The 15190-nt window shown below is 39.3% G+C and overlaps 3 protein-coding genes across 8 annotated transcripts in view; 2 read left to right on the top strand and 1 right to left on the bottom strand.

Annotated features, from left to right (window-relative positions):
• The first annotated feature begins 788 nt into the window (after nt 1-788).
• Nucleotides 789-4347, top strand: nAChRa10 (nicotinic acetylcholine receptor alpha 10 subunit). Of its 4 annotated transcripts, none has more exons than XM_016988708.2 (8): nt 800-1181; nt 1267-1311; nt 1400-1509; nt 1621-1834; nt 1898-2075; nt 2175-2306; nt 2394-3414; nt 3495-4347. In XM_016988708.2, the coding sequence occupies exons 1-7, from the start codon at nt 951-953 to the stop codon at nt 2789-2791; spliced, it is 1308 nt and encodes a 435-aa protein (XP_016844197.1). In that variant the 5' UTR covers nt 800-950; the 3' UTR covers nt 2792-3414; nt 3495-4347.
• Nucleotides 4109-7678, bottom strand: LOC100678010. 2 transcript variants are annotated; one of them, XM_032599215.1, is made up of 6 exons: nt 7609-7678; nt 5813-6017; nt 5502-5637; nt 5136-5293; nt 4563-4675; nt 4109-4272 (listed from the first exon to the last, which is right to left on the bottom strand). In XM_032599215.1, exons 2-6 carry the CDS (start codon nt 5956-5958, stop codon nt 4226-4228), a joined length of 600 nt encoding a protein of 199 aa, XP_032455106.1. In that variant the 5' UTR covers nt 5959-6017; nt 7609-7678; the 3' UTR covers nt 4109-4225. The 2 variants fall into 2 exon arrangements, with proteins under 2 accessions (XP_032455106.1, XP_003427668.1); XM_003427620.5 differs by having other exon boundaries at nt 7458-7676.
• A 39-nt stretch (nt 7679-7717) lies between these two features.
• LOC100120270 (lysophosphatidylcholine acyltransferase) overlaps nt 7718-15190 on the top strand; it is a 26658-nt gene continuing 19185 nt past the window's right edge. Inside the window, exon 1 of one of the 2 annotated variants that reach the window (XM_031929422.2) lies at nt 7718-8429. In XM_031929422.2, the coding sequence (XP_031785282.1) occupies nt 8241-8429 (189 nt within the window). In that variant the 5' untranslated portion in view covers nt 7718-8240. The remainder of the gene's footprint in view (nt 8430-15190) is intronic. The other variant, XM_001603879.6, reaches the window with a different exon arrangement.

Here is a 15190-nt window from a genome sequence, read left to right as displayed (position 1 = left end):
GTCCCGAACAGGGTACTTGAAATCTGTGACCTGATTTTCTCGAATCTCCGATACGCCAAACAAGTTGATTAATGTTTTGGGCATCAAATTGAACGCATTTTGAGAAGTTAAATCGTATTTTATCAACTTGTTATTTGTAATTACTTTCACTTGATATGGATGAAGTTCTTGCACAATTTTTGGTATTAAAAGAACTGACCAACTCATATCCTCACTACTATAATTAGATGAAATGCAATGATATATACTAGCTGAAGTAATCCACTGAATAAACTTCATTATACATCGGATTTATATTTTAATAGCCGTATAATGAACTCTGTCTTCTTGATTACAAGAACACACGTTCAAGCTTTGTAAGCTTCCAGAACGGTCTAAATACGTTTCTTTTAACATGGAATATTTTACTGGCGCGAAAATGAACTGGAACAATAACTTTGTTTCTCTATAATATACGTAGAAAAGAGACAAATTATCAGTTGTAAAATGTGAATATGTTGTAAAAAGTATGCGAGAAAAATTGATTTCTGAGAAAAAATACTGACTCTAGTAAAAAATAAAATTTTAGAATATTTTTAACAATGCGTTTTTTTTAAATTAAAACTTTATGCAAAGTAATGGGCTAAAATATCTTAAATTAAATTCATGCATGATTTATATTTGCACATGCTGATGGTAAAATTATTAGTTGAATTTTCCTCGCGTGAATCCAAGTTAGTCACAATCTAAATTTAAAAAACCATCATCTTGAGCAGCAATTTTCTTATTTGGAAATCACGTGTGTTGGTATAAAGCAGCGATCATGAAAATTGTAACTGAATATCTAACCTTGCCACTTTAATGCATTAGGTAGACGACGCTCAGAGCGGACCGGTGAGTGCGTTGCGAATTTCTTGCTCGAGAAGAGAGGCGCTGGAATCTCAAGAAGGAAAAACAGTTCCTAGCAGACCATGGGACTTTATAGATTATCTTTGGTGCTTGTGATATTACTGGGCTTACTCGTGCACGTGATGTGCGTAGGTGAAACGAACTCTACCTGCAGTCTAGCAGCAGCAAAGTCACCTCACTTGCGACTCAACAGATATCTTTTCTGCGATTACGATATAACAGTGAGGCCTGTTATACACCATAAAAATGCCACCAACATCAGTATACATTTTGATCCTCTACGAATAGATTTCGTGAGTACCAGCGTAAAACACCAATTATGCTTCTGGAAAAGAGTTTCTGTAATTTATTTTTGTTATTCGATCATATACGTCGTAGATGGATGAATCGAGTACATTCATTCTTCACACTTGGAATACATGGGTCAGTATATTTTTAAAATATGGTATTTTGTAATAAAATGCAAAAAATGTTTGTCCTTTTATAATAACTGACATTATAAATAATATAGTCTTGGATGGATGAATTTCTGACGTGGAATCCCAAAGATTTTGATGGAATTAACGAAACTCGCGTGGAGAGCGCAAAAATATGGACGCCAGATTTAGCGTTGTATAACTCGTAAGCGTATCTATTTTTACTTTCTGTCCATATAAATGTTAAAGCAATGTTAGCACTCGTACAATGCAAAACATTTGTAATCGACAAATAGATATTTTACTTTTCATTTAGAGCAGACATGACAGAAACACAGATAGGTATACCTAGTGTACCTTGTATCTTAGTTAATGATGGACAATTAGTATGCATAGCACCCGTCAAATATGTTACCCATTGCACTACAGATTTCACATATTGGCCCTACGACGAACAAACTTGCAATATTCGCTTATCATCTTGGAATAATCATGCTCTGGATATCAATATTGATTATAACAATTCGACCGTAAGTTGCTAGTTAAAATGCTTTTTTATCAAAAATACAATTTTTTTTTTGTTGCAATTTTAGATAGAGATGGGTTATTATAAGACAAATAATGAATGGGATGTAAGAGCATTCATTTTGAAAGAACACGTTAAGTATTACGACTGCTGCCCTGAAACATTTTGGTCGACTATAGTACCGACTTTTATCTTGCGGAGACATCCTTCCATGGTCCATACCATCTTTATAACTACAGCATTCGGTAGGTATGGAAATGGACTAGATTTTTCTCCGTTGTTTCTTGAATAGTATTCATTTTAAAAACGCCGCATTTCAGTCTTTACGCTTATAACGCTGACAGTTTCATATTTGGATGCACGCTCAAATGAGAGAGTTTTACTCTCTATGTTGAATTTTGTCTGTCACGTGCTTATCATTTCCGTACTTCATTGGGTATTACCACATAACGGCCCAAACGGATCTCCTCACTTATGTAAGAAGTTTAATTGATGCCCTATTGCAAGAAAAGTTAATTCTTCGGTAAATTAATACAAATCCTATTTTCCTTCTGTTTCATAAGTGCTATTCTACAGAGACTCCTGGATTATAGCGACGTTCGAAATAGCGTTGACGGCGTTGCTGCGTAGATTGCAGTCAACCAGAAGAAATCTACCTTACTGGTTGATTTTTACGGTGTCGTTGATAGAGGGCAATCGAATTTGCCGTTTTCTTCTCCTGGGCGAACAAGTCGATGTCGATGACGGCAAGCTGTTCATCGCTATCAATGGAAGTTCGCCATCTGAAATTGATGATGAGAACGCATCCTTATCCGATGTGAATCTACAAAATTCCAGCAAAAATTTAGCAAGTGATTCATGGAGAAAAGTCACGATTATTATTGAAAGGCTTGTTCTCATCTTCGTAGCGTTTACGTATCTAATGCTATTTATAGTGTTAATACCCAGAGAACAAAGTTAATACTTAAAGACACTGTTTGTCATGGCAATTTTTAAATTGAATAAACAGGTTCAATATTTGTCATGATTTTAAGTAGTAATTTTCTCATTTGAGAATTACGCGTGCTACATACAAGAAGGCGACTATGTGTTATATCATTGTAATCTACAATTCAACTTAAAGAATAACACAGATCTAAGTAATAATCAATTACTTAAATGTACTGCCCTCAAATTCGAGCTTTTGTTATAGTAACATTATCCGATGTAACGGAAGTTGATCATGTCGTTGCACTGAAAGATTTTCATTAAAAAAAAAGATTTATAAAAATCAAATTATAGTTAAGACATCGAGCTTGGCATGTATGCATTTATATGACTCTACTCATCTCCTAATGTTCTTGTTATTCTACCGAGAGACTTCCGGATGATGGCAGCGCGTTATAGCGATGTAGCCTTGACGACACTGCTATGACAACTACAGTAGAACAGATCAGGAAGCCTAACCTAAGCTTTACAACCAAACTTGCCGCCGCTTATTCTTCTATGCTGAACGAGATGAACTATTGACCTGTGACCGTTGACGACAAGCAACTGATCGGTACCATCAACGAATCCTTGCCATTGGGTGTTGATAAGGAAAAGGTATGTTGCATACCCTACTATTGATATTTGCTATTTTCAAGGAAAGTTTTTAAATATTAAATAAGCTATACTCTTGGCAGGAAACAACAATCTAACCTTATCGGGGTAATAATACCGATCGAAGACTTGGTAGAGCTATTTAAAGAGTCTGGCTCCGCGGCCGATAACAAAATCTCATTAACGTGTAAATTGATTTTAATCATCGGTCTCCCTAAATAAAACATCTGCATATATTAATAGACTCGTACAAACTTTAAACACATCAATAAGCTCGTGCAAGCTTCGATCGCGCGAGTATCTAAATATTAGTGCGAAAAACTTTTGAATTTCACATCAGTTTCCGTATTTAGACTATAAACTTTTCTAATTACTATTCTTCGTGATCGGACCAAGTTTTTCTCTACCAACTATACGCTCTTCAAATGCCATATGCGCGTAATAAGAAGGTCAGCTGTAAGGGGTATAGGCGCTGTGTTCCATATTTCCGCGCGAACGCTGTATAAAAGTGTTGGGACGAGAGCGCACATATTTCCAGCTGTATTGGAGCGATATACCTAACTTTCATGAATCCGAGAGTACTGTGGTATATATTGCGTTGGTTTAACGCTGCTCTGTAAGCGAATATAGAGTCGCCAATTATACGCGGTAATGAGATAGGTGATTATTAATCAATGCCGGTAAAAAACTTCAGCAATATTGTTAAAAATACTTTTATTCCAAAAATCGTGTAAAATATTAGGCTTAGGTAAATGTTAATCAGTCGAAAAATACCATGTTTCGTATAAAAAAAGCCTGACAACTATTGGAGTCATCAGCGAACGGTCTCTCGAGCGATAAACTGCGTGTAGGTCAGTATACCTGAAATAAACATTACGCTGATTACATTTTTCTGTATAATAAAACAATTTCGTAATAATCATAGTTTAAGCCCAATTTTCTGATCGTCTTTTCAAGTAGGGCTTTCGAAAAAAGACAATACCACCAAGCAAAGTATTTACCCTCAACCCATTTATTCACAAACACTCCCCGTATAATCTTCCCAAAATTAAAACCTATCCCTCATATCCGAAATCGTCGACTCATCCCCCGGCCATTTCGCGGCCAAACGAAGCGTGAGAGAAAGATTGAAAAGTAAGGGGACGACTCACGATCGATCCTCATTCGCGTAGATTCTCGCTCGACGAAAGACTCGGCCAGCCTCTCGACGCTCTTCGTATCCTTATAGTCCAGAGCCTTCAGGCTCTCGCTCAACTGACGATATCTGGCGACGATTGTTCAGGATTTTTACATGTGTGTTTCGGGCAAGTAATCGTGGGCTATAGATACTAAATATTGAGGATAGTCTATTGTTGAACATGAATGAGATGTTGAAATCGGGGTTTTATTAATGTATCTAGATTGATATTGATGGATTTGTGTCATCGAAACTGCAACGTAAAAGTATTGGACGAAAAATGATTAGCTTGTTTTCTTTGAACATGCGTTTTGTAGCGCAATGCCTGATTACTAATTTAAGAGAAATTGCACATTAACAAGAAAACACGTGCTTTAGTTTCCATTGTGCTATTAATTCATAACGTAAAATCAAGTTATAGTAGGTCACTAAGAGATGAAATCACGTAAAATTTATTCTCGCAATAACTGATGTTACGGCACAAAGAGATATAATCGAATATATCGCTACTCGGGACAAATAATGTAAATAAATGCATAAAGGATACAAGTTGTGATAGTAATCACAAGCGTCGATCGCCCACTCGAGGAGAGAATTAAGCTTAGGCCTGCGGGCCGTGCCATTAACCAGTTCCCTTAGATTTTCGTCCTCCAGCGATAATTTGCTTCGAGTCGCCTCGATTTTCATCAGTCTGTTCTTCAGGTCCTGCGAAGCAAGGATGGTAAAATCGATATTTCATGGTCGCATTCAATAAACGACCCTACACAGAATATACGCTTGTTGCGTATAGCGTTATTGTTGTGATGAAAATAAACTAAAAAATAAGTTTTGTCGAAAAGTAACGAAGAAACAATTGCGCGTGAAACTTATTAAAAAGGGCTACGAATTATGAAATAAACAAATCCAGCCTTACCTGGCTATTGTTGTTCAGTCTCGTCACGGCCTCTTGAATACACGCGACCTCATTTTCGATTCCCGCGTGTATTTTGAATATCAGCCTCTCCCGTAGTCCCTCGACTTTGCAGAGCTCCGCGTTATCGACCTCCGAACTGCAAGAAAGTGTCGCCTTCTGGTGAGCTTTTCTCAACTTCAAATTATCTCACTAGATAATATAGACATTACACATATCCCCGCATATGTGTTATCAAAGCGCGAGCGGCTTGTTTTGATTCGACGATGTGTACAGGGAAATGTTACATATTATTGTTAGCAAAATTAACATACCTCGTCACGTGATGCAACTGTCCCGTTTGATTTTTTAGAGCTTCGATGACCCTCTCTGTGTTATTTTGCAGCTCCTTCCATTTGATGTCCGTTGTTTCTAACTTGGAGAAAAACTCTACAAGGCACTTGTGCAGCTCCTTCTCCATTCTGCTAGCGTTTTTCGAGGTTATGGGTCGAGCTCATGCTGCGCGTGCGCTGATTCGTACTGTGGATCAGTATATATAAGATCATGTGAATTATATATCTGAACTATCTTTTGAATACATACCTTATGCTTTAAAATTTAATAGGTTGAATATAAACAGTTACTTTTTTATTTAAATTAAAATTTTATTATATCAGCAATTTATTACAATTGTTATTCAAATGGAGAATTTTAAATAATCCAAATGAGTTGAGAGAGTTATATACTTCTATAGTTTTTACAATACATTAAAACGAAATTCCGCCAAATCATTCAACTATTACCCCTTTACACGCTGTCGGCTAAATCGACTGTAATGGAACAAAAAATCTTAATTTCATCGTTTGCACGTTGTTATTTTGCATGTTTGAAGCTAGAACGTTTGAATTCGAAAACCGAATTAGAGATTCCGCAGATTTCTTCTCGGGTTAGTCGGAAATGTGAAAGTTCCGGCGCGAGAGATTGGCACGGGATTTACCGTGATTCATTAGCCTTACAAGATTTGATTGAATGATAAAATCCTATTACTAATTTACCTCGCGATTTAAAACCATTTTACACGATTCTCTTAAGAGTTGTTTATTGTAATTTTGTTATTTACCGAGACCGACAAAAAGTGATTATTGATGGCATAACATCTACTTTAAGAGTAACAATAAATATTGAGCCGCCTTACATAAAGCTTTTCAAAATATTCAAATCCTTTTATCGGCAGTAGGTAGGATATACAAATTTTCTGAAAATATACTCTGATAGATACAAAAGCATCTCGCTGCCAGATTCCCACACGTGCTGGCTTTTCTTTATTCGATCTTTCAAAAGGGCGTTCCTGCGTCACATCCGACGCTGGAACTACTTACTGTCACCCCTACTGCGCCGAATAGAAAATACACGCGCGCAGGACAAAGCTGGGAAAACTCCGAAGGGGTGCGTTACATTTAATCCTATATATATATATATATATATATATATATATATATATATATATATTTGGCATAGAGCGTAAGTAATCCCGATCAGCTGCGCAGGGCGAGTTTTCTTTGTTATTTTCCAACGCGGGGAAAGCGGATATTGGAAATGTGTTTGGTCGAGCAAAAAGTTTTCACTCTTTACGATTTGTACCGTTGATACAAAACTTGGCGCAATTGTCTTTGATATTTGGTCTGATGAAATTGGAACGATCGTTAGGCACATGCGCCGGCATTATTCATCGGTAATGACAAAATAATCATGCTCATTAGCTTTTGTAGTTACAAGTGTGTGCGCCGCTAGACTTTTCGAGGAAGGAATAATTTAGTGGGTAAGTAATAAGCAAAAGATAAACCGACGAAAGTGTTTCGAGAATGACGGCGCGTATAATATAGGGCAGAAATTAAACGTGACAATAGTCAAAGACGTCTTAACAATGAGAGTCTGCTGGAAGCTCCTCACACCTGCTGCAACGGTCTCTTCGATACTTACTACTGCGCGTATAACGTAATTAAGATGCAAAGACGCAGTTCCTTTTCTAAATGCACTCGTGCAGAAAAATTGAAAATTTGAGCAACAGCGTCTTATCCTTCGAAATCCCTTGAATCTTGCAAAATTCGAAAAAGCCGAAACAACAACAAACCTCTAGATGTATGCACACAAACCGCAACCCACACCTATTCTATCTCAACAACACGTAAGTATACCTATAAAGTACGATGCATAAATACACACGCGAGTATACGCGTTGCGCGGTCACTCCCCACCCCTGTCTTCCCCCCACCTAGCCTTACCACTCGCTCGGCAGTTGACTCGCTCGACGCGCATCAGCATCCGCGCATTCTTTGATCCGGCGCCGATGCGGCGACACGAGAACGGCTAGGTGCGCTGTTGTGTGCCCAGCAGCAGCTTCCTCTCGCACTTTCCCTCTGTTTTGCCTCTTTCTCTCTCTCTCTCTCTCTCTCTCTCTCTCTCTCTCTCTCTCACCAACATCTCCCGTGCAGTGCGCGTCGTTTCGTTCGCGAGGACATGCAGTTGAGTCAGGGGCAGCGACTTTGGGCCCGCGCGTCGTCTGCTGAGCAATAGGACCCCAAAACGCGCGCGCGTCGTCTGCTAGGGGAGGGCCGCTCTCCAGCAGCAGCAGTGGGAGCAGCAGTCTGGATTGTTATTCTCCGGTGCATACGACGCAGTGACAGAGAAGAAATATTCACGTCGGCGAATCCTCGGGAGTGAACAGTGTGTTGTTGAGGAGTGTGAACAGCAGCAGCAGCGAAGATGCGGTACAGGAACAAGGAGATAGAGACGACGGTCGTGGGTGACGAGATAATGGAGGAGAGCGGCAAGCTGCACAACGGGCGGAAGGACGAGGACGAGATCCTCTCCGAGGAGCAGCCCGTCAGCACCGACATACTCAACCCATTCGTGCATCGGCTCGAACTCGACACGACCTACGACAAGCTAAAGGTTAGTTGGTTATACATAGTGCGTATACGTCTGGCGGCTCGCACGACTGCAGTCCACCGCGGACATGCAGTTCCGGCTATAGGATCGATATATACATAGGGGGGCTTGCGCGTTTTCGCGAGTTTTCAATCCGCGGCAGAGGTAAATACGCTCGCGCCGAGTTTCATCGCGACTCTCTCACTTGCCGATGGCCTGCAGACCTACTTTGCGCGGAGATTAAACTTTTCCAACTTTCGCGCTGATGCACATCTTATACGGACCTTCGACACCTAAATAGAAATAATCCGATTCGTTAACGCGCGTGCACGTGAACGTCGGCCGCGACTATCATATAAATATAGCTGCGTCGGAAAAGAGAAAGAGAGAGAATTTCTCTCTCGCCCGGGGGGAATCGATCCGCGTGCGCCGCGGCGGTATGCAGGTTGCACATACACCGCGTCGCGACGTGCGGTCTCAGGGTTGAGTCTTGGTTTTGGGGGTCAGTCGGCTTTAACACGATGCATCGGTACATTTTAATGTTTAGCGTATTCAACATTATAAAAACTATATGGTATAATATACAACAGTTTAGTTATATACCAAGTATAGTATATTAAGTATAGTATATTACCACTGAATCCTGAAATATGTTTCAGATAATGTTCAATCTCAACCGAAATATTGTCTTGCGATAAAATTAAAGACCGTTTGGGTATTATCTTTCGTGACTACATTACGATAACCCGCTTCCTGCGTTCATTGCGATTTTTTTCTCATAAAGTACTCGTCCCACACCTTATCATCGCTCGTAAAAATTATGTTACTTTCGCAAAAATATGACCATATGCTTCAGCGTAAATAAAAAAAATCTGATTTAATATTCCAGTAAACGGAAAGATTTCCCTATAACAATCCGCAGCTTTCTTGTTTGCTTCTAGAACACGCGCATCTACATAGAGAAACCTGCTAAAATTGCTTTTTACTATACACTGCACACGACGCTCGGTGTTATTTTCACTTTCACTGTGCAATTTTAATTTTCGCAAATCATATACGCCATCCCAGCCAGCGGCGTAATCTTTCCTCAGAAAATACTCTCCGCAAATTCGTTTTAGGAATATGCCGGCAGCAAATAAGGGAGGGAGAGAAAAAATGCTATTACCATTATTGGCTTAAAAGCGTTGGAGCGCACCTTGCGAAAAACGTGCGCGTCTGTGACAGTCACCTTGGATTCGCGATATAATCGTATTTATTCTTGCCACGGGGCGAAAAATTGCGGCTGGTTGTAGAACGAAATGCTGAATAGTATATAATACGTTACCGTGATAACGTTCGAATGCAATGACCTGAAATTACTTGTATCGCGATTATTATATTTGTGCGGAAAATCTGAAAACAAATCGTAAACATTGCGTAACGGCGCGTGCAACTTCCGAATGGCTTGATAAAAATAGTACTTTAGCTACACGCATGACAAATTTACGTATCATTGAAGTGATCGATGAAATCAAATCTATAATTTCACGCTTCCGAAACAAGTACAACGAAGTATGGCCTATAGAGCTGTTATTATAGCACGTAAAATCTTACAAAAACCGGTTTATTTTACGAACGTTAAATTTTCGAGAAAAAAGTCGCGATGCATAAAATCAACAACTCCTACTGCAATATACCCGCACTAGCGTCCCGATGTTATCTCGAAAATTGAGCCGGCATCTCCCGGCGAACGTATAAGTGTTATACCTGCACGATCGGACTTTCTATCGGAAGAGTAGCACCGGCGAGTTTCTTTCGACCACGAGGTGATTCACCTCTCGGCTTGTTCGCCGAAGGAGAAAGAGAACGCGCGTATGTACTTAGGGCTCGTGAAGAGTATAATTTCAAAAGTGGTGCTTTTTTAGTCCCCGAGCCAAGATGAGCCTACGTGAGGTTCGAGCTATCCGCATGATGGCGGAGAAGATTTTTGAAAAAAGTCGGAAAATCGAGCGTCAGTTACATCTTCTGCGAATTTCAATTCTTACGAACGCTTATTTCTTGAGCTTACGACGATAATATTTATCATTAAATATCACATCGTGCACACTACAAATTCACGAGTCTCCGTGTCGGGATTTTTCAGCGCAGAGCTCGCGAACACCTTCCTTTCTAACCGTGAAACCATGAGTGAAAGTAGTTTTCCACGACGTTCCCCTAGTCTACGCTCCAATTGGACTTTCGTTCCAGCTTAAAAGGTTGGACACGTTTGGGCTGAATCGTCCAAAAATAGAGCAGTTTTAAAGCCGTGTTTCCAAGCGTTTTCTGTAAATTATTCCCTGTATCGATCTCTCGAGACACACTTAATCCGTTTAAACTTGACCTTTGAAATTCTGTTACGTATACACGATTGCACTTGATTATATCTGCATCACGTCGGCTTGTCGCCTGTTTCCGACGTGTAGGTATAGCTGATGTACTTTGCATATGATAAAAGATTTCGACCTGTACGTATTGCGCTGTACAAAGAAGCGATTGATCTCGAACAATTAATGTCTGTTCGTTAAAATATACCTATGCGATTTGGACTGTTTCAAAGTGCGTCAGAGAAGATGGTCATGTGTTGTGCTTCAACGATCGTCGATAACCTTTGAAAAATCGGTCTCGAAAGTCTTCTGAATTTCATCGTAGCTTTCAGATTTTATCGTGATGATAAGATTGATCGAGTTGAGGTACGAGATTGCATATCGTCGACTACATTTAGGTGCAATCATTGTTTTGAAAGGGTAGTGTGTCGTCGCCTTGAACTTGGAACGAGTGTCCGATGTGCGAGGTGTGCAATTTTGCAGGGATTTCGCAGTTGGTACATCGTTGCATAATTTATATAATACCATAGAATAATTCGCTGATCGATTTCGAAATTTCAACTTTGATCGAGATTCATACGTGTACAAGTTACAACTAAGTACTATAGGCATTTAATTTCAAAAACTTGCTGATCACGTATAAAATGAAAAATAGAAGTTTCAACAACACAGAATAACGCCGACTTATCGCTGCAGCAATAGTAAAAATTTCTCTCTGCAATTTCTTGCCCGATTCGCTCGCAATGATCGCATCTCTGTCGATCGACACATCCAATCCCGGAAAATTCCTGCTTTAACGACTTTTCCGCCGCTCCACACCGAAGGTAACGCGAGTTCGCAATTAAGCTCGCACATAAAATATGCAGTCGCGCAATCATACGCTCAGAGTCGCTTTCATAAATTGAAACCGAGTCGAAAGGGGTGTCTCGTGACTGACCGCGCGAGATGCCGGCTTATTGCCTCTCTGAGGGTGCGAATGCAATAGGTGAGAGATTTTTTCCAGCGAAATCAATAAGTTACTTATTGTCATATGGATACATATTTTTATAATCTCGCTTCATATTTGGCGTTTTATGATGACAGCTCTGTTAATGGATCTTCTAATTTTAGATATAGCTCTCGGTTCACCGCGTGATTGATTCAACACACGAAACGCACCGATCTACGACTGACGTCAAAGGCACTTGACTTTCGTTTTTCTCGACTTTCTTGCCGGCTAAACGAACGAATCCAACTTTATTTTAGTAAAAAACATATAACGTTGAAACTGCGTCAAACGCAGTTACAATTTTGACTGTGAGTATTCGCAATCAACAACCTAAAACAATTCTAACACTCGAGAGCGCTTTTGAAAAGAAAGTCAAAGCGACGCGCCTGAATTAACAGTTATAGCCACACCAGCTACACCGAAAACGAATTCCCTCCGATACACACTACTCCGAATCTCGAAGAGCAACATCTGCTCGTGAGAAATCAAGCAACAGTAGCGACGCTAAGAAAGAGGAAGCGCAAACGGCTAAGCCGTTCCTTTTCCCCGCGGCGTGCGCGCGCGCGCGTGCGCGAGCTGTCTATGTGGGACAAGCGCAAGAATGTGGGACACGCGAGCTCTAGCCGACATCGTTATTCAATCTCTCGAGTGCGCGCGCACCGTTAATTCAAAAAATTTTTGATAAATCGTCGACTTATGCCGGGCTCGTTATCATATTTTGATTCGGAATGGTTGGTATAATAATGTGTATTAATATACGCACAATGGTTTTTGCGAGTTTTAGAAAGTGTTGAGATAGACTGTTCATTTTCTTGATAAGGTCTGGTGCTTATTTGCAGTTTGATAGTTTTTGCAGTGAAATGTTTGTGCATTGAGCGGTCGTTCCTTCAGTATATACCCAAACTTAGCTGATGCAACAAATTGTTTAGCTGCATACGCAGTTTGATTCAGATCTAAAAGTGATAACGATTTGAGATTCAATCTCGTGCATTATACGAGAAGTGTTTGTACACGATAACATTTAATAAATATATGTATGTATAAATAAAATAAAGGAATTGTAGACATTAATTACCGATAAGTAACTTGCAGATCAATATATGTTAAATGCAATGCGTCACTTTGAAATTACAGTTAGCAAAATCGTAGCTTATAAAATAATACTCCCAACTCAGAGCTTTTAATTGACGCGACAAACGTACATCCATCATATGGGACTGTATAATGCATCTCTTCCTCTCTCTTTTCTTTCTGGACGTGTATGCTTACTACAGATAAATCCTTCAATGAATGTTCATCATCATTATTTTCGCTGGCTTTCTCTAGTTCGAAAAACTACGCGAATCGCTCGCGCTTTCGGAGATACGACGAAAGTAGGTGATTTGTAACGAGTAATTGATTTCAAAATTTATCGACGGATGCTTTCTTACTGTTTGAAAATATTAGGTGTCGTGATCCACTTGTAGAGGACAACTTCGTATACAAAAGTGAAGATTTTTCACTTTTATAGTGCTTTTCTGGTGTTATACTCTTCGGAATTCGCGCATATAACAGTAGAAAGTGGGTAGGCAAAATATCCGAATAGGCTTGTCACATTTTTTTGGGTCAGGAAGGCGTCGGTTTATTAACTGTGCGCGGGAAAAATTTTCCGTAAAATCGACAAAACAGAGCGTCGAGTAGGAGAAAGTGTTTCTATTTTATTATACAAGCGTTTAGGATTTGCATTTTACTACGTGTAAATAATAGTATAAATAAGGGCGAATAAATATTCACGCACAAATACGATTCACGCATCGAAAAGGATGATCAAATATAATGCTATGTATTTGGGTCCATCGGTCCAAACTTTCTCGACTCGAGTTTTCGAAACTGATGCGACTACTTGTATGTAGGATCAAGGGGCGCGATAGCGCCGCTTTGGCAAGAAAAAGTACGAATTACGATTTGTCGACGGCGCGACCCTATATACTTTGAAATTAGGTGTTCCTAACCTTAAAAAAAATCTCGATTGCATTCAAATCATTATTATTGCGCGTATGCGCAATCTTTTGGTATCTACTTAAATATATTATCCTAATTTTTCATGTATAAAAGGTTCATTCAAGAATATTAAGTTATTAACTTAATATTGCAAGTTGAAAATTTGCTCGGTATATTTCATTTCGTTCAGAGTTTCCATCCTCTCCCGATATTTTTCGTCTCTTCCGGTCACGTGACTTCCGGTGAGTATATTTGGTATTATATACCAGTGGTTACAGTAGTTAATCTACTTTACCGACATTTGTCTGCTGCTCGGCGACACGCAATTATAATAATATGCATGTAATGCTATACGTATATATGCATATATTGCTATACGGTTATATGCGCGATGCGATCAATGTCTGAACCAATAGTAGCTTGTTGTCGATCGAATAGATCAAGATTTAATGAAGTGCAATAGCAAGAAGAATATGCTTTGTAAAAGATGTAAAATCTCTCAAAAAAAAAACTTTTTTCAAAAGTGAAAATCTTGGTAAGAAAAAGGCAAGAAAGAGTATTTGGGATTTTTTTGGGAAAACATAATTTTAACTTTAATTTTATATCTTAATGCGTATAGCAAAAAAACATTTACTTGACATTTTTATATTTAGAGATTTCACTACGTTTATTAGCCTTTTTCTTGCCAAGATTTTAACTTTTGTAAAAAGTTTTTTTTTTGAGAGTTGGATATTCGACTCTGTTCGTTCCTGACATTCTGTATGGATTTTCAAAAACTTGTACTATTTGGACAATATTTAATTATATCAATATAGGTGAGAAAAATATTTCAGGAATAAACAACCAAATTGTCAAATTAAGCCAGTAGGAAAATTAAAAATCCTGCTACTGCAAAACAAAAGACCTTCGCGGGTCCTTAAACAACTCACAGACACTCGCCTGCACGTGCGATATCTAGCGAAAGGTCAACCTCTGCGGCATCGAAATTCGAAGACGTACAATCGCGTCCGCCCCTTTCGCATATGCGCGCTACTCTCTTGACTTCTTTGACGAGTCTGGTTCCGTTCTATTCCGTGTGAAGGGCATAAGCGAGAGAGAGAGAGAGAGAGAGAGAGAGAGAGAGAGAGAGAGAGAGAGAGAGAGAGAGAGATAGAAGTGGAGTCTCAGGGAGTAGGTCGACGCAAACTGATTCTCGGCCACGATCGATTGTCCGGCTTTCAGCTGCTGCCGCCGGTGGAGGCTTTATTATATGAGAGCTGCTTATTTGGAGGCCCGATGCCGCTGTTCTGTTGTTATTTAATAATGTCGATTAGACTTTTGCTTCACACTTCTGTAGAAAATGATTGAATTAAAAGCAATATTTAATAGTTTCCCCCTGATGATTATATTTGATATAAGAAAGTTTCTCAACAAATATCTCAGTAAAAAATATTCAAGGCTTACTTACAGTCATGACATATAAAATTATACCTTCA

This window comes from Nasonia vitripennis, chromosome 4 (genome assembly GCF_009193385.2).
Source record: "Nasonia vitripennis strain AsymCx chromosome 4, Nvit_psr_1.1, whole genome shotgun sequence".
NCBI lineage: Eukaryota > Metazoa > Arthropoda > Insecta > Hymenoptera > Pteromalidae > Nasonia > Nasonia vitripennis.
The sequence above is the reverse complement of the archived record's forward strand: the minus strand, read 5'-3'. Positions and strand labels throughout refer to the sequence as shown.

Excerpts from the sequence above, each read along its gene's own strand:
- nAChRa10 (XM_031928443.1), top strand. The coding sequence starts at position 951 with ATGGGACTTTATAGATTATCTTTGGTGCTTGTGATATTACTGGGCTTA. Across the intron at positions 1,510-1,620 it reads GATTTAGCGTTGTATAACTC|AGCAGACATGACAGAAACAC; the intron begins GTAAGCGTATCT and ends CTTTTCATTTAG. Across the intron at positions 2,076-2,150 it reads CTTTATAACTACAGCATTCG|TCTTTACGCTTATAACGCTG; the intron begins GTAGGTATGGAA and ends GCCGCATTTCAG.
- LOC100678010 (XM_032599215.1), bottom strand. The coding sequence starts at position 5,958 with ATGGAGAAGGAGCTGCACAAGTGCCTTGTAGAGTTTTTCTCCAAGTTA. Across the intron at positions 4,676-5,135 it reads TGTGATTACTATCACAACTT|ATATCGTCAGTTGAGCGAGA; the intron begins GTATCCTTTATG and ends AATCGTCGCCAG. Across the intron at positions 4,273-4,562 it reads TACGCGAATGAGGATCGATC|GTATACTGACCTACACGCAG; the intron begins GTGAGTCGTCCC and ends TGTTTATTTCAG.